This window comes from Silurus meridionalis, chromosome 4 (assembly GCF_014805685.1).
Source record: "Silurus meridionalis isolate SWU-2019-XX chromosome 4, ASM1480568v1, whole genome shotgun sequence".
NCBI classification, from domain to species: domain Eukaryota; kingdom Metazoa; phylum Chordata; class Actinopteri; order Siluriformes; family Siluridae; genus Silurus; species Silurus meridionalis.
The window spans coordinates 17,991,722-18,019,605 of record NC_060887.1 but is presented as its reverse complement, the minus strand read 5'-3'; the positions used below and the strand labels follow the sequence as shown (position 1 = coordinate 18,019,605).

Sequence of the window (27,884 nt, the reverse complement as noted above, 5' to 3'; positions counted from 1 at the left end):
GTTATGTCGCTCAGTTTTTTGGCTTGAAGTTTGTGAAACCGAGAAAAACCCAGGAAAAATCCATAAATTAGCCGCTTCGTTGTTTAAGCCGCGGGGTTCAAAACATGGGAAAAAAGTAGCGGCTTATAGTCCGAAAAATACGGTATATGGATTTCTGAGATTTGCAAATCATTGAAATATTGATTTTATTTAAATTTTTCACCATGTCCCAACTTTTTCTTTCGGAATTGGGGTTGTTTTGCCCATGTGCATGATCAGAATGTGCATCCAGGGTGCTCTTAATTGTTTCTATTCCATATCTTAAATTCAACTAAATTCATAGCAATCTGTATATTCTTGTGAAACAGAACAGAAAAATACCATTTTATATAGATTTTCATATTTTATACCATTTTGCCTGTCACTTACTATCAGGACGCATACTGCTTAGACTGTTGCTCTTAGTGATGGGACCAGTCAAGGATTCATGGCTTGAACTTTCACTCAAACCGCTCCAGCTGGTCTGGCGTATAAGAGTGGAGTGCGGGTGAAGAGTACAGTTACCTACAACGTAAAAATATAATTGGAAGCTCAGGCAAGACCCCTGCTACTCTACATTTAGTGGAGCTATGCTATTCAATGTAAACAAACCTTGATTTGGGCTGAAGAAGTCGCTCTTTTGTCTCTGTTTGATTGGTTGCCTGAAATGTGCCACAGCCAAAAGGACGTTGCGAAGCTTGGCCCATCGAAGGCGACCTCCCTGATTGGTGGATGGCCACTTGCTCTCCAGCACAGCCTGTAAACACAAGAAAGGAAAGAAAGATGAAGAACTGTGAGAGAATACGGGAGAGAGCAAAGTACCAACCTATTTAACGATCAATCCAATCATAAAGATTGAAGGTTGCAGGCATGTCAGTGGTATTTTTGCCTTTTTGAAAGACTTACCTTATTGTAGTAGCCATATGTGATGGTGTTAGGAATGATTCCTGCTTTCTTCATCTCCAGCAGGACCCGGACAGCAAGCACAGGCTGCCCGTACTGCCCACAAAGCTGCATTAAGATCCTGTAGCACACCTGCAACACACACAGAACATTGCACAAGGTCAGAAAAAATGAACACAACTTACCACACGCTATATTTCCACATTGAATTAGTTTTACAGACTACTATTATAATTCCTTTGAATACAACTGCAAAGTAAACTCTGTTTTGGGCTGTAAATATATTCCATTATCTGGAAAAAATATTAAATACCCAAATATGACATAAACACCTAAATATATCATCATTGATTAATTAGGTTCCTAAAAAATATTTTCTTGAAAAGGAAAGACTGTGTATTCCTGCTTGATTTCGGAGTCATGTAAAAGAACTTTGTCACACTTGTGTTATGTGTCAGTGGTTGGTATGAGGTCTCACCTCGTCAGGAAGCACTACCTTCCGTGTCTCCATGTGTTTGAGCACCTCGTAGGCAGTGTGCAGTGCCCGCACCTTGGTGCTCTCAGCCCGGACAAAGGTGGGCAGGTATATGAACCACAGACCATAACAGTGACCCAGCAGACACTTAGACCACATGTCTGGTACTGCAGAGTATTTCTGCGCACATTTCTGTGCCAGCTTGATCTCCTGTAGAACAGAACACAATACAGAAATAGATTGCACCATCATATTATTATACTCCACAGAAAAGATACTAAGGTGCAAAAAAATTGTGAACAATTGCCAAAATATAATAAGTGTAAATGAAACTGAACTTCAAGCATCAAAGGATCTTTTAATTATTAACATTGTACTAAATACATAAAAAAAAAATCACTAAGATTCTGAGTGGGTCCGTAATGCTTAATTAAGCATTAAGTATTAGCAGAAAGGAAGGATAATAAACCATTGTAAACATCTTTAGACATTATTTCCACATTTCATTTGGTAATGTGTACCTGTTTGGTTCGGCGAGGGGCGGGGCTGTTGGGGGCACTTCCCTTTGCCGTGATACGGAGCTGATCCAGAGGCCGGTCAAAGAACTCGGGATGCAACAAAGGAAACGTCTCGTAGCTATAATCAACGCATGGGCACAATTAAAGTAACAGAAATTACTATGACTATATTTTTAAAGCTAGAAATGAAGTGTGTGAGGAACAACGTGTCAGGTGTAACCTGTAGAGTGCAGGGCATTCAGAGCCGTCAGCTTCTTGTGGCTCCTCTGGCGGCATAATAAACACTGTGTGCTCTCCGCTGTGAGTCTCATCAAGATCTATCAGCCTCACCTCCTCAGGCTTCTCCACATCCACCTAAACAGGGAAGAGAATGTGAGAGAGGAGAGAAAAATGATGTGAGAGTGAGATTATATTTTTCCATGAAAAGAACAAAATATAAGACTTTGATAAAAATGTAGTTAGTGCAAGACTGCAGTAATGGTGTACTTTCTTTTACTTTCTTTTATTAAATAATAATAAAATAAAAATGTAAAAAGTATTCCACAGACCTTTTGAACACACTCGTCAAAGAATTCAAGGCATGCATGTCGGTCACTGACAAAGGAGCACTCCTCTATAAACTGTGTGAACATCTGAGTCTTGGTGAGGAGCGAATAAAACTTCTGCTGTGTCCGATCTCGAGACTTTAAAAAACCTGCATACAAATTTCCGATTATTGTGCCAGACTCTACTCTGGAGCTTCTCATCCTAGCCTGGAGAAACAATATTCCATAGTGAAGAATTTATCCCACATAAATTATTTACTGAATCAACATTCATTTAAAATCGAGGTATCAGACCCGATTCTATGGCACGACAAAACAACAGACCAGATCTTACATTATTAACAGATTATAAAGTTGCATTAGGGTTGAGTAGGTCAGAAGCGCACCTTGCAAATTGAAAAGGGAGCTGCAGTCAGTGGTTCTATCCGAGGGGGCCTGGGTAATGGGCAGGAGGTAGGAGCGGTAGCCTTTTAGAAGGCAGCTCATAAAGCGCAAAAAGGCCTCCTGGATCTCCAGCTCGAGCTGCTTTTGCCGTCCATAGATCAGATCGTAATCTGTCAGCAAGAACTCCAGAGTGGCCTCCTCTTGACCAGGGGTACAGACTACAGAGAAAGCAATCCATTTACACTCCTGTATATTTTATATTGACATGTATGACAGATTTATTTTTGTGTTGAATCTTTATACTTACTTTTCTCCAACGTTTTGTGCAGGTGGGTGAGTGAGTTGAGTAGGATTTTTGCATGTTTCCTGGGTAAAGATTTCCACGAAAAGGGTTTCTTGTCTTCTGATCTGAAAGATATGTCATTCGGTTTTTCTCTGTTGTCCACAGTAATAAACATGAACTGCTGATTTATTATTAATTTGTGCTTTCAGAATAATGATAGTAGTGTTCTTTCTGTTTCATTGTGCTACACTAAGAGCCATACATTTGCAGCATGAGCACACTGGACTGTTGTGTCTTTGGTTGCCAGGACAACAAGCAAAATGACTCACTGGAAAATAGTGTTGGTGTCAAGGTCCACACACACCACATCTGAAGGAGGGTCGTACAGGTCAAAATAGCTGGAGTGAACACCCACGATGAAGGGCATTGGGGCACATAGCACATCTGCACACCGTAGCGGGCATAATGGGATGTAAGGACAGGGCCAACGCAAAGGAAATGTCATCTAAAATAGGGATTACATTGCTAATTTTAAAAATCAAACACAAATGCACTGCAGAAACATATCCAAAATATAATCATTGAAATCTTATTTTAGCACATAATATTAAACCGAGCACACAGAGGTACAGAAAGTGTGAATAAAATGGCGGTCCTGACCGACACCAGGGCTTCACTGACGGAGGTCAACACATCTGGCCGGAGGGAATGTAGCAGCAGCTTGTGCTCAATGAGAACAGCCAACAGCAGGGTACATGCGTTCTCCGGCCCCAGATTCTGTAGAAGTTTTACAAAGCTGGCACCGCTGCAGGCACACGGCACATATTTAGGATTGTTAGACTGACTAACATTTCTCAAACATGAACGCAGATCAAAAATGAACATGTGCAAAATGAACTAAACCAAGAGGACCAGGTTTACCTCAGTGGTAAGGGTGAGGACACTGGCTGGCACAGTAGGAGGTTATCATATGGAGACAGCTTTAAAAACACAAAACCAAAAACAATATAATTATACACATGTAACATGACTGCATTGCATCACTGTTGACTTCATCTGCTGCTCCATCAACACAATGTCATCTTCACCCATGCTTCACCCAAATTATTCCCTGCTCATCAATTGTAGAATCAAGCATTTTATGTAAACTGAATGCAAATCCACAAATGATTCTGATTGCATTAGGATTTGTATTTGCTGGGATCAGAAAAATAATTGAGCTAAATCTCTACTGATTATACTGAGGCATCATAGAACCCTCCGTTACCCTGTAGCTCGTCTGTGCGGTCTTTAAGCAGTGATACCTTCAAACTCCTGTGGAGGTAGTGAGGTGGTTAGTGATATATGCACCACACTCAACTCCAGAAAAATAGGAAAAGCATTGACAGTCTAATTCACGTCTTATTTGTCATCATGTTGATGTATATTGGAGTTCTGAATGTGTACCGGTCGTAGTTCTACTGTAACCCCCCCGTTAATGCAGTGTTTTAGTCTCACCTGTACTAGAATGCGCGGTCGCTGCGGTGAAGGGAAGGGCACGTTGTGCATGAAACTGGAGATATGCCTGTAAAAAGAGACCAATGCCCACTTTAATCAGAGCTCGCCTGGGCATAAACCCCCCCAAAAAATTAAACCCAGATCAGAATTCCTGTATTCTTATTACCAACAATTAGATGACATGCACAAAATGGCTTGTAACTCTATACATTATAGACGCACTATTCGAAATGAAAAATGAAATGGAATCAGTCTGGGCAATAAACTGGACAAACACACTCCCAAAAAATTAGAAGCCAGTGGATTAGAAATCATATCATTTCTAAAGGAAAAAGATTATGCTTTTATGTATACTCTTACACTCACTTCTCAATGGGCAGTACATGAGGTCCAGAGATGGAATAGCGATAGATGAAAGTGAGAAACTTCTGGAAGACGGTGAAGAACGGCCAGTGCGAAAGCACACACACGCTCTTCTTCACCTGCACCATGCGGTTGGTGATGGGTCGACGGTCTACTACACTGACCAGCCCAAGCCGCACCTGCTGCCTTTCAGACAGAGCCTCCCGTGGGTACGCCTCATAGAACTGGATAGCAGCTCCATAAACCTGATAGAGAAAAGAGACAGTAAATCAGAACAATAGACAGAAGTAGAGATTAGATTTTAATTATTAGATTAGAAAAAACTGGTCCTAAGATATTAGCAGCATAAATTACAAAAATGTTTTGCACATCTAAACATTAATAGATAGGGGAAGAGGTGAGAGAACCTTCAGGCAGAGGTAGAGTAGCTAACCTTATCTCCAGACGCAGCGGTGAGAACAAAGGTGGAGAAGACAGGGAGTTGGTACTTAGTATTAAGTGGCCAGCTCTCTACAGTGACGCCCATGGGCAGACAGAAGACAGGGACTGAGTCCGGCAATGCAAACGACTCAAGATCCTGCTCGGGGTAACGACTGATCAGCCCTGAAAGTCACACACACATATGCATCATCACACAATGTAGTGTTTAAAGAGAACTAGCTACTGCTGTCACCAAAAAGAGGTCAACTGACCTAAGTGAGAAGTCCACTGAAACAACAATTCCAGGGAAAGGCTCTAGTATAGTCTTAATTTCTGCTATTTCACTTCTCTTTACCTGTACCTGACCTCAAACCCCAGAGCTTGCGAATGGTTTGGTTATAACCACTTGAAACAGAGACAAAAAAAAATCTCACTCACCTGCCTCATACACAAGGGCGTTGGCTTTTGCGACAGCCCGCTTATAGCACAGGTACAGAGCCGGGCCCCACTGAAGCACAAAAAAACAAACACATCACATACACACACACGTGCGCACAGAGCCAAAAAACCCTTTTTATTCAAAAACAGATATTCAAAAACAGGAAAGCCTAAACCACAGAAGTCAAAAATACAGAAAAAGAAGCTACACAAAGAATATGCTAAAATAAACAAATATATGAGCAATAAAAAGAGAAAAAAAAAAGAATATTTTTATAACAATATCTCAATCAAAAATACGCTGAATGTTGGACAGGGGAAAACTGTACCATTCCAGTGTTCAGGTTCTTGTCAACTTTGCAGAAGGTGTGTGGTGCCACTTCTCCCTTACTGGGCATGAGTATCGAGATATCAGTCACCCCCAGTGTGTTTAAGGCCTGCGAGTCAGGGGCACGCCGGTACATGAGGAACGTCTTATGGGTGGCAGGGCCTCCTGAGCTCAGACTGGCACAGCGGCTGTACGGGGTTGTCTCAATCACATACCAACCCTGCTTCACTGCCTCTTTCCCTTCAAACAGCACACTGGGACATGAGAGAAAATAAGAGAACTATTGATTAAGATTCAGAGCTTTTCAGAAATGATGCCAATCCACAATTTCCACAGGCACAATGTCTGTGTTATTTGATGGATCAAGAAGGATAAGTTTATAATACAGATTAAAAATGCTTCAGCAAAATATAAGTGTGTGTGTGTGTGTCCTACCCAAGCTCCACAATAGGAGGTTTGTCATGGCTGCGTCTGTAGCAGAGGAACATGTGTGGGTTGTTGATGAAGCTGGCGCTGAGCTCAGCTGGATGGCCCCCCAGTGTCTTCTCGATGCATGTGAAACCTTCAGGCACCTCTTCTCCAAGGCCACGGGCGATCACAGCCAGATCGCTGATGGGCTCTACACCACGGCCGCCTCTCTGCTGGCATTCATCGTCTGGTGGAGCCGATTCACCCGCCAGCCCCGCCACCACAAAATAATCCACCAACTGAGGACATTTCTCCTCAGTCATACCGCCTATCTATCCACCAGAGAAAGATAGAGAGAGAGAGAGAGAGAGAGAGAGAGAGAGAGAGTATTAATCCCTGTTAAAACATGCAATGTTATGTAAGAATTTAATGGAATTCAATAAATCAACAAATCTCCTAAATGAAGCTGAACACATTTGATATAGATGAAAGATTTCCAACAAAAGGAAACAAAACATAAAATCAGCATGAACAGGGGATACTTTAAAATAAAGGAGTCCTTGGAAAGCAAAAGATGTGATTAATCAGCAAAATATTAAATATAGTCAGTTATAAGCGGCACAATATAACGGCATAAAGAGTTGATGCAGGAGTTAAACCAACCCTACATTCACCGAAATGTTGAAATCCCACTAAATCCATTATTGTAGCTGTATTCTATTACAATTATTGTGTAATATAGTCAATTACTGTATGAACACTGCAACACAAGTCACATCAGTTGTTCAGGGTTCGAACAGGTTCAGTGTTATTTCAATATAATGCATCGGTTCCTAGACAGGTTAGGGTTTGTTCCTGGGTAGAGTTTGTTCTTTACACAGAAAGCACATATCCACAGTGAAGCATGGTGCTGGTAGCACCATGGTATAACAGAGACCGGAAAACTAGTGGGGGTGAGAACAAGATGGGTGGATCAGGAAATTCAGTCTCTTACATTACGCAAAAACTTGAGACTGGGCAAGAGATTTACCTTCCGACAGGACAATGATGTTAAGGTACTGCTAAAGCCCAGAATGCAGTTTAATTGAAAATCTGTGGCAAGAAATGCCATTCAACAAATACCACGTTCCAAGATGACAGACCTTGAGCAATTTAGAGCAAAAATATCAGACTTCAGTATCAACAAAACTGATAGAGACATCCTATAAGTCCCAGGAGCTCAGTATTTATGCATTCAGTGTGTTCTACTATTAGATATTAGACATACTGTGTTAGTCATACACTGACCAGACATAACATTATGATCACCTGTTTACTTTGTTGCCAAAACAGTCCTGACCTGTTGAGCATTAGCAGCATTAACTTCAGCAATTTGAGCTAAAGCAGCTCGTCTGTTGGATCGGACCACAAGGACCAGCCTTTGCTCTCACTGTGCATCAATAACCCTCAGCCACCCATGACCCTGTCACTGGTTCATCACTGTTCCTTCCTTGAAACACTTTTGATAGATACTGAGCACTGCAGACCAGGAACAGCCCACAAAAGCTGCAGTTTTGGAGATGCTCTGACCCAGTCGTCTAGACATCACAATTCGCCCCTGGTCAAACTCGCACAAATCCTTACGCTTGCCCATTTTTCCTGCTTCTAACACATCAATTTTGAAGACAAAATGTTCATTTGCTGCTTAATATTTCTGCTTTATATTATCTGCTATATATGTGCTGACTAACTAACAGGTGCCATGATGAATGGATAATCAGTGTTGTTCACTCACAGCTCGCAATGTTATAAAGTTATGTCTGGCCGGTGTATAATAAATATACAAAATAAGTCCAGCTCAATTCCAGGTTGTAACACTACAAAAGGAAGAAAAGTCTGAAAAGAAGTACATTTGCACACACAGTAGAAGAAATGTTTCTTTTCAAGGTGCTGTAGACAAAACACGTTTTTGGCCTTAGCACAGAATCTCAGAAGCAACTTGCTCCTCCTGGTCCTCTATGCATGCTACAGCAAAGCAGAGTAACAGATGCTCCATACATCTCATGCAGCCTGCAAACGGAGTTTAAAGTGCCCCAGCTGCTGTAAAAGTGCAATGTGCGTAACAGGCAGAATAAAAAGTGTTACAGTTATCAGTGTAACATTAAAAACTCCATTTTTGTAATATGTGTTGAGTTTGTCTACTCATGGATTCATTGTCAGCTTTTTTTTTTATCCTTGTTCCACTGTCTTTCTGACAGATGGCTGGCCCAAAGTTCACCCTGCACTCTTCCTCCACTCCATTCATATATCCTGTTATGTATCCACATAGCCCCTATTTGCCCTCCATTTTACATCATTTATACAAAAGCACTCAGCCATTACAACTTACCAGCACAAAGTTGAGGTCTGTGGATTTAAGCGTAACTCGTAGTATTTCAATAAAACTGTTCTGTTCACTGAGTACAGAGATACTAAGAGACAAAGGATCACTACAGTATACTTTTACAAAGCCGACCACAAGGCACAACATGCAAGGTTTAATTCGCACAGGAAGTGAATACGCTAACCTGCTTCCTAGAGACACACACTCTCTAAAAAAAATTATAATAACACACACATTCAAACTCGCACAGATATATGATATCCACACAGCACAAGAAATATTGATAGATTATAATCTAACAAGCCCAATTTAAAGATTATTATATGATAATTGAGCGGATGCGAAGTCCACGTGAGAGAAGTGGTAGAAAACCATGTGGCTGTGGAGACACACCTGTTGTGGCTAGATGATGACAGTGAGACTCGGCGTGAGTCACGCAAACATCCTCCTTCCTTGGTGTGAAAAGATCAGTTAAATTACAGACATGGTGTTTCATCCTAGGCCTGACACGCTACCAAGATATATGCGAAGAAAAAGCTGCCTGTTTCAGAAAAACAGTGTACCCAAGTGAGTACAGGTGTAATGTGGCTGCTACTTCCTGTTAAAGAGAACAGAACTAGTCCATCCACAGAATACACAGGAACTACACAAACACTACCTGTGAAAATGTAAGCATTGACTGGCACACATTACACATTTTTTGTTAGTACCGTTTATTAGAAACAATTTGACACTTCAGTGATTCACATTTGGGATCTGTTTCATGCTTTGTCCTGTCTGAAGTGACCATAATTGATGTTTTGGTCCTATGTTACAGTTGTTATGTAAACGCAGTGGGACTGTATGCTGAACACTGCAACCACAATACATTTTTTTTACATAAAACAGAATCTGACGTAGAGGACATGCCGCTCGAGATCTCTTCTGGATCACGGTCAGTTTGTGCCGTGCCACTGCACTTCAGTTGACGTTCTATGTTTATACTCACCTTAAACTAATGCCAAATGACGTCCCTTATCCCTCACCCCTGAACATTAGTCTTATTAAAGTCTCTTGAAATTCCAGTAGCTAGAATAAAATTCATATGCCACATTGCTATCGGCTCGACACCTGCTTCACTCTGGCCAACTTCCCCTCTCATTAGGGCAGAATGGTTGCCTGGCAACAAGCTGAGAACCAGAGCAGTCATACACTAGGCTGTGTGAATAAGCACACATGCGAGTGAGATGACATAATTAGAGAACTGCAGTGTGACGTTTCGACAAAAGAAGCGCGAAGCGATCGTGCAATGAAGACTAAAACAGAAAAGCAGTCGCAAAGGTTACAGTGAAAAAAACTGCTTCAGAAGCTCTCGCTATTTGTTTAAGTTGATCTTAGCAAAGTTTCGCTTTTTTAAGGTTCACACGTGCAAATGCTATTCCACAGATAAACGCCGGCAAATATGCGGGCAGTGTTCGCAGTCTAGTTATGTATCGTTCACATATTTGGAAGGCCAGGCTTCAATACAACTGACAGCATTATATCTAACAACTAACCATGTATACCAGGTTTATTAAAATCATCCACTTTTAAACAAGACAATTTAAGGCTTTAAGTCAGCTATTAGCAGCACCTAGTTATAGTAGCTTTAAGGATGCTATTAGCAGCACCTAGTTATAGTAGCTATAAGTCAGCTATTAGCAGCACCTAGTTATAGAAGCTTTAAGGATGCTATTAGCAGCACCTAGTTATAGTAGCTTTAAGGATGCTATTAGCAGCACCTAGTTATAGTAGCTTTAAGAATGCTATTAGCAGCACCTAGTTATAGTAGCTTTAAGGCAGCTATACGCAGCACCTAGTTATAGTAGCTTTAAGGCTGCTATTAGCAGGAACAAACCAATAAAAATGATAATATCGATAATGAAATTCGTTGTCAACGAACGCGATTATCGATTAGTTTGTATTGTTTTTAATGACAATTGCAGATGGCAAGTTGCTTAAAAATGTTAAGCAATGCCATGTTTATAAAAATCTATATAAAATGTAATACAACATTGATTTGACAATTTTTGGTGAAAAAATTTCTATGCAGTTGTGAAGATATAAGCATGTAGAATATATAATTTATTTGATTTTTTTTAATAATAATTAAATAATATATGCATAAATTAAATATAAAAACATTGAAAACAAGTATTTGAACATAGTAAAGCTGCAGTAAGTCCTGTTTGAAAACAGATAATAACTGTTGTCTTAGACAAACGCTATAAAAAGGAAATGGAATGAAACTCAGCAAGTTAACATACTTGATTTATAAAAAGGGGAAAATATGCATTAGTGTACAAATGCTTAAACCTTCACTAAAAACCACAACAGTGAATTAAAATGTAATCGTTTACTGAAAGTTCTTCTTTTTTGTTGCCTTTTATGACCTGGGACGCACACTTTTTCCAGCTGCTGGTTGACTCTGTACTCGCCACCATTTTGCAAGCAGCTGTGATATCTTGCCATCACACGAAACCACTAACTTGAGCAGCCCAACTAATCGATTACGGCATTTGTTGACAACGAATTTCATTATCGGTTATTATCAACTTTATCGATTAGTTGTTGCAGCCCTACATGGGAGCATTTAATATTAAACGCAACAAAGAAGACTGTAACCTGCAAAGCGGAGCTTGTGTGGCATGAAAGTACCACAGTGGTGCACAAGCACATGAAAAGAAAACACAGTGGTGTCACGGATGAAGGTGAAACATCAGCATGTTAAGCAGAAACTGTATAATCCTCATCATGGGAAAATGGTGTAGTTTAATGAAGTGCTATTGTGTGAAGTGTTTGTTTGTAACTTCGGGACGGTCACGTTGGATCTGTTCTGCCGTGACTCGCGATCATCGACATGGTGATGGATTCAATTAAAACGGTGCAACAGTTTTATTATCTGCTTTACTGCATTTCGAATGATTGTTTTGAATGTTTATATATTAAATTTATGCATATATCATTCAATCATTATATAAAATTAATTAAATATTTTAGATGCTTGTTTTAAACAGAAATTGTCAAAACAATGTTGCATTATATTTTATATTGCTAATTTTAATCCTGGTTGTCAACTTGCCATCTGCAATTATCATTAAAAACAATACAAATGTTGATTTTGAAGAAATTTCCCCACTGTGGGACGAATAAAGGTTTATCTTATCTTATTTACACAAATTGCTTCACCTTGCCTACTCAATGCTGTTTTTTTGTTTTAGTTTTTTTTTTTTTTACAGAAAAAATCCAGCATGAGTAAATTTGTTCAATGTAGAAATCCCCCATACGCTCCTCACCAAGCAGCCACTACAAGCTTTATAAAATGTCACAATGAAAGATAGTAAAACTTAATATGTAGCTTTTGCATTTTTTAAGTACACTTTTATACACAAATAACCTGAATTAGGGTTCTATATAGAAAAGTATCTGCGAGTAAAAGGGAAAGTTTATAGGACTGTGGTGAGACCTGTGATGTTTTATGGATTAGAGACAGTGGCATTAAGTAAAAGACAGGAGGTGGAGCTGGAGGTAGCAGAGCTGAAGATGTTGAGGTTTTTGTTGGGAGTGACGAGGATGGAGAGGAAATGAGTTTATTAGAGGGACAGCACATGTGGGACATTTTGGAGACAAGGTGAGGGAGGTGAGATTGAGATGGTTTGGACATGTGCAGAGGGGGGCATGGGGTATATAGCAGTAGGAAAATGCTGAGGATAATAAATAAGTCTAAAGATGCGCAAGCGGTGATGTGCTACTCCCTGAAGTGCATTATTTATGTATAATAACACGGCCTGTCGTGTGTTTTTCCACTTCTGCTTTTGTGGATCTCTAAACGCTACGTTACTTGGGTTTTTCTAAACATGGTTTAACATCATTCACTCATCAACTTCTCTCTGTCTCTCTAAAAAAAAAAATGCAATATCCTGAAGACTTTTCTGAGCTGGGAAACTGTATAACTAAGGCTACTTCCGTAAATGTTGACTACATGTTTCCTTTGCAAAATGTCACCACATCAGCAATTATATATTAAACAAACATTTTATAAATTTGTTTATTATACTGGGAATCCACCATACAAGACCCAACATATTAACTGTTTCTATAGAAACTGTGTTACAACAATCATGAACCTATGTTTTTGTTATAGTCAGATCATGCTTCCTGAGCCACGCTGTTCTGCAAAAATAACACAATGTCTAACCATCAGATTTAAGCGTTCAATCCTGCTGTGAAATAAGCACACAAAGAGAGTCGAGATAACAACACAGTGTACAATATCAATGCCTATTATGGTTACTGCATAGGGCCACAAAACCATCAAAGCTGCATAATGCATGCGTTTCTTCACCTTCCAAAGGCATAAAAAAAAAAAAAAAGATAAACGATAAAGTTCTTAACCCTGAAGCCGAAACGTCAACAATTCAGTTGAGTAAACCCGCCAAACAGAAGCTCTTGCTTTTTGAATGCTTTTTATTGATGCATCTTATCGCTGCAGGTATGTGTTGTCATAGACAGTATTTCTAGCTTTCTTTTTTATTGAATCAAACTATCGGTGTTTTATGCCTCAGACACACACCCGATATCTGACACACGTACACTGTAAATGGGCCAGTACAGGCAATCTTTCTTTAACCACAGACTAATGGCTTGAAAGTCTGAAATGTGTCACAAATATAGTTTTAACGGAAAAAAAAAAAAAGCAAAAACAAGATCAAAGACACTGACACACAGCCACACAGGAAACCTGTATGACATTTAAAGGTGAATGCATATGTGAACCCAAAATCATCCAAGTGTGCTGTAGAGTTTTAAAATGAATGTGTGTGTGTGTGTGTGTGTGTGTGTGTGTGTGTGTGTGTGTGTGTGCGCGTGCATGCATGCGTGAGCGTGCGTGTGCAAGATGAATTCCCCTGCCTGTTGCTGAAGGTGGAAGCGGCTGATAACAGCTAAAACACCTACCAGTCACAACAAACTCATAAAAACACACACAGACTGTAATACATTCTTATAAATGGTTCGGCATATTATTGAGCAAAGCACAACTAGACATTTAACTAAACAGGAAAACTGAATCAAAAGCTCTTCTTGAATAAATGATGTGAGATACTTTGGGTCGACCCAGAATGTGTGCTGACAGAGGAAGTGAAGAAGGGTGACAGAGAAGCCATTCAGAGAGTGCGTGCATGTTTAAACAGAACAGGAGGTGTCAGGAACTGTGTGTGTGTGTGTGTGTGTGTGTGTGTGTGTGTGTGTGTGTGTGTGTGTGTGTGTGTGTGTGTGTGTAAGAGAGGGGGTTGGGTAGGCCCAAGCTGACATAGTGACACCCACATTATTACTGCTGCATCACAAACAAATAGCAGTCTTTCCCTCACAGGCACATAACCACAATACTGTACTGTACTACAGACTGATCAGTCTTGGTGGACCTAGCCATCTCTTCAAGCCTTTGGTACCATAACACAAAGAGTGCTTCAGGGTGAGGCCTGACGAACATCACATCATTAGCAGCATCTTCTCCCCAGTGTCATCACTTAACAAGCAATACTGCAAACATAGCTTGATCTGCTGTAATTAATCACTGAGCTGCTCCTGCTCCTACACATACAGCAAACCAGGAGATTTGCATCATTGCCGGAATGCTGCAGGATGTAACAAGACATTTGCATGAAAAAAAAAAGATCTTGAAACTTTTATTCGGACGCAAGCAAAAGATCAGATAGGAAGCTCGTCGGACAAACAAAAGCAACATTATTCAACATGGCATGCCTTTCGGTTCATTCATTCTTAGTAAATACCCGGTCAGGGTCAGCATTTTAATCAGGCTTCTAATCTGTGAGCATATTTTAAGAAATAAAGCAAACAATGTAAACATAATAACGAGTCACACACATCTGGAAATGCCCTGTGACTAAATGAGGTTTCAGAGCCAGAATAATTAAGCAATTACAGAACAACACTTCCACTTTAATTTGTACTGATTGACTGCATTCATCTCTATTTAAAGCCACTTTCAGAATTAAACTGCTCAGCCATATTGATAATTTCAAGGAAGTAAACAATAACAAACGCGTTGTGATGATACTGCGCATGTCATAAAGCATTTTGTGGCGAATCTGTCAAAACAAATTGACACGTACTTTTTAAATGTAGCTAAAACAAAACAGGGAGGATATTTATAAAAGTAAAAAAAATAGACGGACGGAAATGCCGGACCCTTTAATCAATTTTTACTCAGAACATTGGGTTTACACGAGAAGCGGTAAAGAGTCGGGATGCCTACAATTACTTACTTAGCGGACAATGTGGAAAGTGTTCATCTTGTGTGTTGGTGAGGGTTGGAGTTGGAGGGTCCACTGTGGTTTAAAAACGTCCCGGTTGGTTCGTTGCTATGGTAACCGGGGAGGTTATTAGTGCGCGTTGCACTTGCATGTCCTTTATGTCTATGCTAATAAAAATCTATGCTAATAATTAATTACTTTGCTAAACTAAATTCTATTTAAATTGTAATAGATAATGTAAATAATGTACTACAGATTTAAACATTTAAATTAAAAAAGATCTGGAGATAATAGCGCGAGAACAGTGATTGAGAATCGAGGGAAAGACGAGTCTGTGCATGAGTTGAGAGAGAGAGAGATTAGATTATCTGTTTAATCCGCTGTGGTTAATTAATGAGTTTCACCTCCCGATGTTTAATAAACTAAGTGCTGCGATCTTCCCAAACCCCCTGTCCGAACTGCAGTGGTGAGAAACCGATGGGCGGAGCAAAGCCAAGAACCCACGAACGCACGCGCTCGGGGAAAGAACAGTGAAGTGTAGAACACCACGCAAAATTACACAACCAATTGTTGTGTTCCACCATAAGTTATTGCACGCATAATGATTTCAAACGTTTTGAAATGTTTGTGGTTAGATTAGTTGAAGTGCGGTGGAAAGTGTGTGTGAGAGGGTTTAAATGCTTCATCTGAGCCCTGTGTGTAATACAATGTTGGCTAAACGTGTCTTTTTTTTTTAATCTTTCATATTCAATTCTCATTCAGTACGTGTTGTTTGTTTTAGGTAAAAGTAGTCCAAGGACCAAAGACGTCATTTCCTTACAAGAATGAACGGCCGATGAAATGGTCTACAGGAGACATCAGAGAGTGCAGGACACTTTTCCCAGAATACACAACAGAAGATTAAGGACAGGCTGTTTTTTTTTTTTGTTTGTTTTTTAATCGATTATGCTTTGCTTGCTGAAAGACTTCAAGGTAGACCCTAATAAAAATGTCAATACACAAATTCCCCTAAATAGAAACGTGTTTTATAATTAATATACGTGTTCGGTAGTGTAGGTGGTGGCTTCAGTCTGATCCTCAATTCGAGTTCCTCTCTTTCCATGTCCATGTGCTTCCTGTGACTCTGGACTGGAATGAATTCTCACCTCACACTCGGTGTCACTGGGATAACAGCTGGATCCCTCACGACTGTGACCGAGATAAAGCGTTTACGGGAAATATGGACTCACTGTTCAAAAGTTATCAACAAAAAGCACTGTAGTACGTTCTGATCTGATCTACACTAAAGTCGCCCTCTACCTTAAAAATTACACCTGTTCATACATGCACATCACAATGTGCAACAATCCATGCGATCATACAAATCACAATAACCTTCAGTTGATGTTCACATCAAACCTCAGAATGGGGAGAAATGTGAGCTTTGTGATCATGGGATGGACGCACTAGATTTTAGTACTTTAGAAACTTCTGGGGGAAAAAAAAAAACACTGAGTGACCAAAGGTTCTGTGGGGTGAAGCCTATTGGTGATGAGAAACGTCAGAAGAAAATGGGCACATTGGTTTGAGCTGGCAGAGAGGATTTAATAATTTGTGTTATTGCTAAGAAAAATATCCCAGCATGCACAAAATATCAAACCTTAAGGTGGGTGAGCTACAACAGCAGAAGACCATATTAGGATACGCTGTTTTCATGAACATGAACTCCAGCTCTTGACTCACATATCACATCATTTTACCCAGTGTATGTCAAATTCAAGCACCAGGACGATCCCTACACAAGCCATGAACTTTGGCACGACTACTCTTACATACAATTTGATGTTGTTTATGTAGCACTATTGTTCTGGAGAACGTTGTCTCATTTTGCTGTCTACTGTGTCATCTATATATGGATGAAATGACAATAAAAAGCTCTTGACTCGACTTGACAAGTGGCGGAGCCTGTTTCTGATCTGGCAAAAGTGTTATGCAGCGGATTGAAGAGCAAACAGGAAGAAGCACACTAGAACCGTGTCCTCAAAGCCATGTTTTCAACACAGACTTGCGAATGCGCGTCAAATTCGGTGGTAAATATTTGGCACTATTGACTATCGATAGATTACAGGTCTCTATGTGGAACCAGAGTCTCTCTGAAGGATCAGAATTTCATTGGGTAATGTTTATTGTGCTCTTTAATTAAAGATGTGTAACCTTTCACATTTGCACTGATAAATACCCTGTAGGATTTTCCCTTTTATACTTCCCATAATGTGACATTCAACCTCTGCAAACATACATATAGCCAATAGCAAAAAAACTTTTCTACTAGCAGCAATACTCAGTCTTTCTGTACTGAGTTTCTGTAATTTATCTTGTTAAAAAATAAGATAAGATATACTTTTATTTGTCCCACAGTGGGGAAATTTCAATGTCAGTATAGCTGGATGAAATAGGGTTTTTTGTGCACTGTAATCCAATCTGGCAACGACTGCAAACGGATTTTCCTCTCAGTATAATCTCAGTATAATCTCAGTATAATCTCGGATTTTTTTTTTTTTGTTATGACTGAATTTATTACATTGTATTTAACATAGAAGTGATTTGTGTGAACTGCAAAGTGGGAAAAAAAAAAAAGCATTCCAAAGCTTTTTTTAATAAAATCAGCTGAATATTAGTATTAAATGGCACTCAATGTATTTTCTTCCTTCATCCTCGAATTAAGTACTGCTAAAGAACTTGTATCAATCAATCACAGCTGAAAGACACTGCTGTTCTGGAGAACCACAGCTGGCCTCGATTAGGAAGCAAAAGGGATGAGTGTAACAAAAAAGAAAGTGAGAGTGTGAAAGCAGAAAAAAAGAAAAAAAAACAAGAAGTGTGGGTTTATTTTAAGTCATCTACAGGATTGATTTTGTGCTGAACTAGTCCGATTTGCTACGGCGAGCTGTGTAACTGGAAGTGACATATTTTAGTGAATATCATCCACATTCACACAACCGTATCATGTTAAACTAAACACAACTTATGACCTGCCAAAGGCTAGTGCTGCTCACACACACCACTTCACTTGCAGAAAGAAAGAGACACTTTTCATTCTGCAAATCGTTGCCTCGGTATAATGGATGTTAGAGATGATAGTGTGGATAATATGTACAGAAGGAACTACGTTTGTCTGTCTGAGAAAGTTTGCAATTGCAGTGTTACTGTATGTGTACCTGAATGCGCGGATGCTGTAGCTCTAGCTATAGTTAGAATGACACAAGACAACCGACATCACACTTTACATTTTGTGCATGGTGTAATGAAGTGTGAGAATGCATATAGCACATTTATACCACGGTGCTGTTGACTCTTTCAGCTGTCACTGTTGCCCTAACAACAATGAACAGATAAAAAAAAAAGCAGCTGTTCAAGACATGAAGACATAACTTTTCAAATTGCACTCTACATCTGCCTCTTTCAAACCAACTACCTGCATGTCTTTCCTCACCACATCCATTAACCTCCTCCATGGCCTTCCTCTTTTTCTCCTTCCTGGTGGCTCGATCATCAGCATTCTCCTACCGATATACCCCATGTCCCTCCTCTGCACATGTCCAAACCATCTCAGTCTCGCCTCCCTCACCTTGTCTCCAAAACGTCCTACATGCGCTGTCCCACTGTACCAATCTGTCAAAATGTAAGTGATAACAGGAACCAACTAACTGAAAACTAATAGGAAACTAATTGGACACTACACGGCTATACGAAGTGCGATAACAGCTGTCGCTGGATAAATGCTGCGATGGGAAAATGAACAGCATGGAAAACATTTATCATTCTAACAATCTGTTGTCAATCATATTATATACAAATATTTTATTATTTATTTTATGCTGTAAAAAAATGTTTTACATTGAGGAAATGAAAACGTTTTCGAATTTCGAATGTTTGTTGGAGTGACCAATTACAGAGCTCTGACCTCAACCCTGTTGGACACCTTTGGAATAAATTGGAACGCTGACTGCACCCCAGGTCTCATCACCTACATCAGTACCTGACATTACGAATGCCCTTGTAGCTGAATGAGCACAAATCTCCACAGACACTCGCCAAAATCTAGTGGAACATTAGTGCAGAACAGAATTGATAAGAATATATATTAGAACGTTTTTTATTAAAAATATAAATAAATAAATATAAAAGAGGCTAAATTAAAACCTTCATTCTTCTTTACTCAGATATACAGTGGTCCCCACGGGGGGTTACGCGAGTTCCAAAAATCCACAAATGTTGGACGCACCCACAGCCCCAATGGTACTTTAATGAATTAATCTAGACATTATGTCACTTTAAAAAAACGGAAAGTGTGTACAGTATTTGACCAAATACATCGTTTAGAATGTTATTTCTAACGTTCCTGAACATTCGGTCCGGCTGCGGATTCCCACAAATTTTAAGATCAACCCCCAACTAGCTGTTAATTAGATTCCGAATGAGAACCCGCAAATTTCCTGAACCGCGAATTAACTGTATATATAAAAACTATTTTTTTTTTAGAATTATCAATCAGTAAACATTTGTTTGGATGCGTCTTAATGTCTTAAATCAAGCACCAAAATTCGCCATTATGCACACATCTGGCAATAAAAACCGTCTGTATGGAAACAGCAAAAGTTCCATTTGGTGTCCTGATGATTTACATTAAAACACCATAATTAATCGCGTTTAAATCGATTGGCAGCTCTAATATATATATATTTTGAGTAAATGAGAAAAGTTTCCATTCTGAAGTCCAGCTGGTGCCGCTCTGATGTGTTGGATAATAAAAAAGTGTCGTCGTGCCAAGACTCACAAAAGATCCCCTGAAGGAACCAATTTTTTTTTATTTCAAATAGACAATTTAACTCAGAGCAATGCAGAGGGCCGTACTGCTGCCTCACAGTTCCAGTGTCTATGGTTCGATTCTGAGTTTGGGTTACTATCTAATCAAAATCTCTGTGGGGTTCCAGTTTCCTCCAAAAAAACAAATAAACAAAAAAAAAAGCAGTCCCAGTGTGTGAATGTGAATGTGCGTGCGAGTGATGCTGTAAAATGGACTGGTGTCCCATTAAGGTTGTATTCTAGGCTCGTGTCCAGTGTTCCCGAAACAAGACACTATTTCCACTCCAAGTTACATTCTTTGCATCATAGTGTGTAGTTGCTTAATATATTAATGTTATTACCTGTACTATAACCATTACTGTTGAACTATTATTAGGATGATAACAAATGATTTATTGTATACAAACTATCGAATTGCAGACAAACATTTAAATATCTGTACATATCTTCAAAGAGTAAAACAGTTACTTACACTTGCTAAAGCTCAATACTATCACTATATGTTGCTATTTTTCCAGATTTGCTTATGATGGTAGAACATCAAACACGGATCAGGAACTTGCTTACATGCAACTGAATGTTCTCCAAAATGGTTTAGTCTTGTTAGAGTTCAATTATAGAACCCATGACATTATGGGTATACTGTACATACATGACACTGCACCTGAAGACTGCGGGTTTGTGTGTGGTGTTTATTTAAAGATGTCACCATTCATCTTTCACCTCCGTTTGTGTCAAGCGGCACAAGTTCCTCATCCAAAACTTTTTGGGTGAATGTGTTATTTCCTCTAGCACTCATTTTTAGATCCATCTAAGCACTTTCAAAAGTTCAGTTCCTCAAACGACATCAGCTGTGCAACAGATGACTTTTCCTGTGCAATGAGCATGCAGCTCAATCTGCAGCTGTATCTGTGCGAGATGGGTTGAAGAAGTGGCAGATACTGTTCGCTCCAGCTGTGGCGCTTGTGTTGGCTTTAGACTTGCATATGGAAGTTATTTATGGTAAATTAGGGGTCACAGTAACGTGGGATAATTTTACACAAACACCAGTGCACTAACGAAATCAGACACGGACACGTTACATCTGTCCAACTTGCGTAAAGCAGCTCAGAACATTTCATTTTTTGCATCAATTTTCCTCGTGATAAAACACCTAGGAAACTGGAGTGGAGTTGAGGGATTGTTTGTTGTATCTGTGAAACCTAATATGTCATTTTCGAACAATTTCCGAGTTACTTTCTAGCAACCAAACCCACAGAATACGGCATCAAGCTGTTTCAGCTCGGTTGGGTTGTTCCTGTCAAATTTATATTTTTGCTCACTACGCCTTCGTCCAACCCGGAGCTCAAAACTTTTGACATATTAGTTTACACTGGTGAGGGTGTAGATGTGCTGATTAACAACATATCACGTCGTGATGATAAACATCTTCACCATATCTAGATAGTTCCCTGGTGGTCTAGTAGTTAGGATGCGGCGCTCTCACCGCTGCTTCCCGGATTCGATCCCCAGTCAGGGAACCGACCCCAGCCACTCTTAGTGCTGATCCCAAGCCCGGATAAATGGGAGGGGTTGCGTTAGGAAGGGCATCCAGCGTAAAAACCTGTGCCAAATCAAACATGCGGATGATCTGCAGTGGCGACCCCTAACGGGAGAAGCCGAAAGAAAGTTGTATATTTTCGTATAGATATATTTACTACTAGTAATGGAGAATCTGAAGCCTGACCTAGAAACACTTTAGGCACGAATACACCCTGGATGGGACGCCAGTCCATCACAAGTGACCACCTGCAAGCACACATTTGTACACACTTGCACCTAAGGGCAATTTCACACAGGCAATCTGCTGACAGCAATTGTTTAGGGATGTTTGAAGAGGAACTCCAAAAAAAAAAAAGAAACCTACACAAAATCAAGGAGAACATGAGAAACTTTGTACAGAGACCACAACCCGAGCTGAGGATCAGCATCTACACTTTGATAGATTTTTACTTCGCTCTAGCAAACGTACAGAGATAAAATAAGCAATCGATTAAGCACAAAAATGTATTGGACGACACAATCGATGGACTTATAAAAGCAGGAACGCTGAATACTCGCTCGAATACTTCAAAATAAAAAGATATCGATGTGTGACACACGTTAAAGCCTGTCTATCGGATGAAAACGAGACCGCGTGGATTAACTACAAACACTCTCAACGCACTCGAAACCTATTCTACTGGAGCACTGTCTTCCTGTTAACCCACGCCACAGCCCACGTCCACGTGACTTACATGCGTGTATCTGAGAGTGTGTAGCTTACTGTAGTTTAGATGCAGATCCCAGAGCCAATACTCTACAGGTCTTTATACAGAAATCCGATCACACTATTCAGGATGTTGCCTGTAGTCTGGACTAAAGTTCAGCATTTCATAAAGCATCAGCAGCTGCTATGGTTTTGAAGCGTAGACACTGGGAGGAATTGAGCTTCAAGGACTGGAATGGAAACAGTTGCAAGACCAGAGCGAGAGGTAATTTCAGTAAAATTGGTATATGGTATTGTCCTGTAATATTGAATCCAAAAGGGATATGTCATAACACTCTTATAAACATTTCATAAGTCAATAATAGACTGAACATAGATGAAGGAGCGAGGTGTTGGAGAGAAGTGATGCTGAGTGCTGCAGAAACACTGAGTAAACCAAAACCTCGTCTGATCCAATCTAAGCGTGTTTTTCTTTCTTATTTATTCGTTTGATTGGGTTTGTTTATTTATTAATAGATATGTTGCTGCTCTCGTGTCCACACAGTGACAAATACGTGCTCACAGGTTCTTTCTGTCATTCTGCCCCCCAGCAGAGCAACATCTCCGTAACGCACTCAATATAATCACCAGCTCCAGCTCGGGGAAAAGGAAAAAAGGAAACCAAAAAGACACTGAAAAAAGAAGAAAAACCCGACACTCTGTTTTAATTCCGTGTTGAATAAATACATTTACTTACCACTTGACCTGTGCTGGGAGCAGACACAGCGCGGTGTTAAGTGACATCTCCGGAGAGAAGACGCTTAGGTCATATTAAAGCCTGGCTCGTCCATTCGGCCGCTCAGAACACCGATCAACAACACACACACACACACACACACACACACACACACACACACACACACACACACCACAACACAATACAGGCTGATCTCCGCTCAGCTGCGAGGACGAGCCGCTCACCGACACATTCACTTTCCTTCAGCCAACGAGCTTTTAGAGCTAGAAATAAATCCGCTGTGGTTTCTTTGTCGTTGATTTCCGCTTGAGCTCTGAGTCCGCACAGCTCCTACAGCCCTCTGCCATCAGCCATCAGCAACTTCATACACACACAATACAGAAATATATTAAAAGGCAAATACGACAGAGCGCTGCTGCTCTCTAGCCGTAGGAGGCGCCGCTGAAACGACACAGCGACACTTGCAGGCCAGGAGGAGAACTCCATCCACACACTGTACACACGAGAGGCCTGGACTTTTCCTATAAAGAGTAAAAAAACCGTTTCCTCTTAAGCAGTGAGCGGAAAAGAAATGTTACATAATAATTAAAGCAAACTTTATATTCACATTAAAGTACACAAGTTATATCTCGTTCATTATTTTAAAATATTTCAAAATAAACAAACAGAAAACATGACTCTAAAATAATATAATAACACTATGATAAAACATTAATACTAAATAAATACCAATACTAAAGTAAATAAACACTAATACTAAACTAATATTATGCTAAATTAATACATACGAATATAATAAACTAATACATACTAATATTATACTAAATTAATACATACTAATATTATTATAAACTACTACATACTGATATTATAATAAATTAATACATACTAATATAATAAACTAATACATACTAATATTATTATATACTACATACTAATATTATAATAAATTAATACATACTAATATAATAAACTAATACATACTAAGACCAACCTAAACTAATAAATACTATTAGACTAAACTATTAACTACTAAACTAAACTAATAAATAAACTAGTAAACTAATACAGCTTTATTTCTAAAGTTCCAGTTCAGTTAAACTTAATAGTTCAATGAGAAACAGTCCAGTTTATTGTACAAATAAAATTCAATGCCTAAAACTGTTCAGTGACAACTAAAAAAAGACATGACGCTGCCCTTGTTTTTTCAAATACCATTTTTTCCCTTTTTTTCTTGTTTTCATATGGCATCACAGGCAAAATCAAAGTTCATAACGGGATATCTTTTGCCCTAGAGCCCTAGTCTGGGCATGTCTTGTATATACTATCATGATTAGCATGGGCAGAAACACTAAACAATATTGTTTTTACATTTAATTTAATAATGCATACAAAAATGTAATAATTTTTGGTTAGAGGATAAGCAAGTTTAATGGTAATCTGACAGTTCTTTTTTTTAATTAAAATAAATAACCACTATTTGGTATAGTATGTGATTTCAAGCAGAAGCTGAGAGGAAAATGATCAGTGAAGAAAGTAGTGTATTCTGTGCATAAGGGTTCATCAGTGAATGATTTCAGAAAGCCCTTGTTTCACATTCAATTAAATTCTTTATTTTTTGTAAAATATCACGAGGATACAGTCTTAAAAATATTCCGTTAGAAGCACCTATATTTTTATTTATTATTTACAACAAATATGGATTCCCTGGTTATCAAAATAATGTAAAGCAAATGTAACGTTTGCAAAGGCATGACATAAAGCAAATGTTTCATACATATATATATATATATATATATATATATATATATATATATATATATATATATATATATATATATATATATATATATATATATATATATATATATATATATATATATATATATATATATATATATATATATATATATATATATATATATATATATACACACACATATACACACACACACACACATTCCACTTTAATATAAACAGAGACTGGAAACACGACGAAACAGAAAAAAAACGGAATAAAGAACATAACATTTTTAATTCTGTCAAAAAAAAAACAAAGAAAAAAAAAAAAAAAAACCCACCACAATCAGTTTGTGTTCAGCTCTGACCCGCTGTTCCACTGCGCTCCCTGCTGGCGGAGAACAGCACTGCGCCTTACTGAAGCGGGCAGTGCCTTTAATAGACCGAGGACAGAAAGTCCAAAGCGCATTTCTACAGTGCAATTAAAGTCATGAGCGTGCATAACCGCCTGGCATGCAGTTGTAACATATAAAAATAGGTTTGTTTTTCTCATCTTTTTTTTCTAAAATTCTTTGCACACATTCTATTAAAATATCTTCCACAGTCATGACTGAAAATTATTTCCATATATTGTGTAGAAATGATCAAAATACTCCGTTCGGACTCAGTAACAAAGCCTTGGTTTGCTAAATATCTGATAAATTTCTAATCACAGTCTTGGTGTCCTTTTTTTTTTTTTTTTTCTTAGAAAAAAGCCCTCAATTTTATTCATCCTACAGCTCTGTGAAAAAGTTGCGAGAGAAATATAACTGGTGGGTACCACAGCTGTAAACAATAGTCAACCGCTCTACTGTTATAGAATGTGGAAAATGCTGCAAACCGAATGATCGTCTACACAGAATGCGACCTGCACTGGTTTTAACATATATTTCATGCATCGTGAGCAGACCAAGATTGTCTAAATTTAGTTTTCAAGATGATCCCAGATGATGATGTGGCACAGAGGGGATACTGATCTATTGATCGTCACAAAAGCACAAGCAAGTAATGTCGCACTCACATTCGCCACTCATCACGTACACAAATGTCCATAATAAATGTTTCAAACCCCCTCCCTCCCACACACCCTGACATTCACACAAACAGCAGATCATTTGAGTGCATTAGAACAATTAATTGATTGATTTTTTTTTTTTACGTTTGCGATATGGCAGCTCCACAGGAATGGCTTGAAAACCTCAACTTTGTTTTCAAGTGCAGTCTTTGTATAAATCTAAATTAGTGCAGGAATAAGGCTACTTTATGTAAAGACACACTGCATATGTAAGAGGGCATTACGGACTTTTGTTTAAGACCGCAGGAACAAGAGGTGGTGTTGAATAGGGTCTACAAATATCCACTGTATTAAGCATGCATGTCTACTAGTTTTTACCTTTTTATAAATATATAAAAGTATAACTGCGTCTAGAGTCAAAGGAACCTTAACTTTTGTGGTTGGACAAAATTATTGATCACCGGAACCCTGCACACGTTAAAGTGCAATAGACATACATTAGGCCTTTAGTAGAACTACCTAGAAAGTGACCAACACATTCTGCATCCATCTGAGGGATCAGAACTCCCAATTATGACACCACCATCCCTTCATTTCACAGCGCTTAGCAACCAAATGGTACTCAGCAAATCATTTGAAAATCAGAAAAATGCATTTCTGTGCAAATACCAGAGAGCACAGCTTGAAAAGCTCTGTAATCTAGCACCTTTCTCCATTACAGAACGGACCTGACAGAATACACTTCGAATCATCCTAATGGGTCTTAATGAATATTTATGAAACTCAAACAGAAGCGGAACGTGAATTCAGCCTTTTCATCCTAAACTCAGCTTTCTTTCTTTCTTTCTTCTTTCTGATTCTTTTTTCCTTCCATCATATTCACTGAATTGTATTATGTATTATGTTATGTTCTTAGTCTTAAAAATAAACCTTTTACCAATTTAACAAGTGGATGCATTTAAAAATGTCTTGATAATTATGCACAATTTGAGAGGAATTAGAAATGTATAAATAGTGCTAGATAAAGAGTTTGTTTTTTGTTTATGAAGAGGTGCAGCAATTAATAGCATAAGCAGGTGAGATATCAGGCAAACCATTAAGGTACGAAGCAGCTGTTAGGCTCAAGCATTATAATAAAATAAAAAATAAAAAGTTTTGTTAAGTTATGGACTTGCGCGTATACTTAAACAACGGTTCTGAATTATCGTTACAGTAGAAAGAAAAGCTTTTCTGCAGTGGACATTCCTGCATTTGAGATATGCCTACGCTTCAATTTCACATGCAGTGCAGGGAAAGTAAACACTGCAACTGTACATTTTTTTTTTAAAGAATTATCAAAGGTAATTATTTAAACATGATAATAATAATGAAAAAAAAGACATAAAAAAACAATACAACACTGACATAAACGGCAAAAAAAACAAGTATCCTGTGGCTTAAAACGGTAAAAATCTGCTTAACGATGATGCTTTGGTGCATTCTATTCAGAAATAGGCTTCTCTTCCTTAATTTAAAAATTTATATTATTATAGGAATACATTTATATACACTTACATCTAGACTTGCTCTGTTAAAAAATAAAAATCATAGTACATACTATTTGTTACATAAAATACATGGTCCTTTGAATATGGCCTTGTTCAGGAGTGGGGTATGTGCAAAGGCAGGTAGAGGGAGCAGTTAGAGGTGCGTATCACAGTGACCGAAGTTTGGACTGCATTCTTGAGCTCCAAAGCACACGTACTCGTGCACAAACACACACACACACAAACACCTGTCGGCACAATCCGCCAGGGACAAGCAAACCACAAAAAGAACAGCCGCTTGAGCGCAAATGCTGAAGTTACATTAGCAGGGCTGCAGCTTTTAGTTCACATGAACCAAGCTCCAGTGTACCAGTTCAGCCTGACAAAAAAAGACATCAGAATACACACGCCGCCTTTAAACACGGCCACTATCACGTCACGTCACATCAGGTCCGAAAGACGCAGGCTCGCTTCAGCTGAAGCACAAAAAATATATAATC

The 27,884-nt window shown here is 38.9% G+C and overlaps 1 protein-coding gene across 3 annotated transcripts in view; it reads right to left on the bottom strand.

Annotated features, from left to right (window-relative positions):
* Positions 1–23,602, bottom strand: part of LOC124384308 (DENN domain-containing protein 4B-like) — a 31,573-nt gene extending 7,971 nt beyond the window's left edge. For 2 of the 3 annotated variants that reach the window (XM_046847044.1, XM_046847045.1), the window contains exons 1-19: positions 23,065–23,601; positions 6,608–6,912; positions 6,174–6,426; positions 5,845–5,914; positions 5,420–5,589; positions 4,990–5,231; positions 4,624–4,690; positions 4,048–4,106; positions 3,787–3,931; positions 3,456–3,631; positions 3,151–3,251; positions 2,846–3,061; positions 2,463–2,608; positions 2,135–2,268; positions 1,918–2,032; positions 1,400–1,606; positions 925–1,053; positions 631–775; positions 409–543 (exon numbers count right to left, since the gene is read on the bottom strand). In XM_046847044.1, the coding sequence (XP_046703000.1) occupies positions 409–543; positions 631–775; positions 925–1,053; positions 1,400–1,606; positions 1,918–2,032; positions 2,135–2,268; positions 2,463–2,608; positions 2,846–3,061; positions 3,151–3,251; positions 3,456–3,631; positions 3,787–3,931; positions 4,048–4,106; positions 4,624–4,690; positions 4,990–5,231; positions 5,420–5,589; positions 5,845–5,914; positions 6,174–6,426; positions 6,608–6,903 (2,806 nt within the window). In that variant the 5' untranslated portion in view covers positions 6,904–6,912; positions 23,065–23,601. Of the gene's footprint in view, positions 1–408; positions 544–630; positions 776–924; positions 1,054–1,399; positions 1,607–1,917; positions 2,033–2,134; positions 2,269–2,462; positions 2,609–2,845; positions 3,062–3,150; positions 3,252–3,455; positions 3,632–3,786; positions 3,932–4,047; positions 4,107–4,623; positions 4,691–4,989; positions 5,232–5,419; positions 5,590–5,844; positions 5,915–6,173; positions 6,427–6,607; positions 6,913–23,064 lie in introns of all 3 variants that reach the window. The other variant, XM_046847046.1, reaches the window with a different exon arrangement.
* Between the last annotated feature and the right edge of the window lie 4,282 nt (positions 23,603–27,884).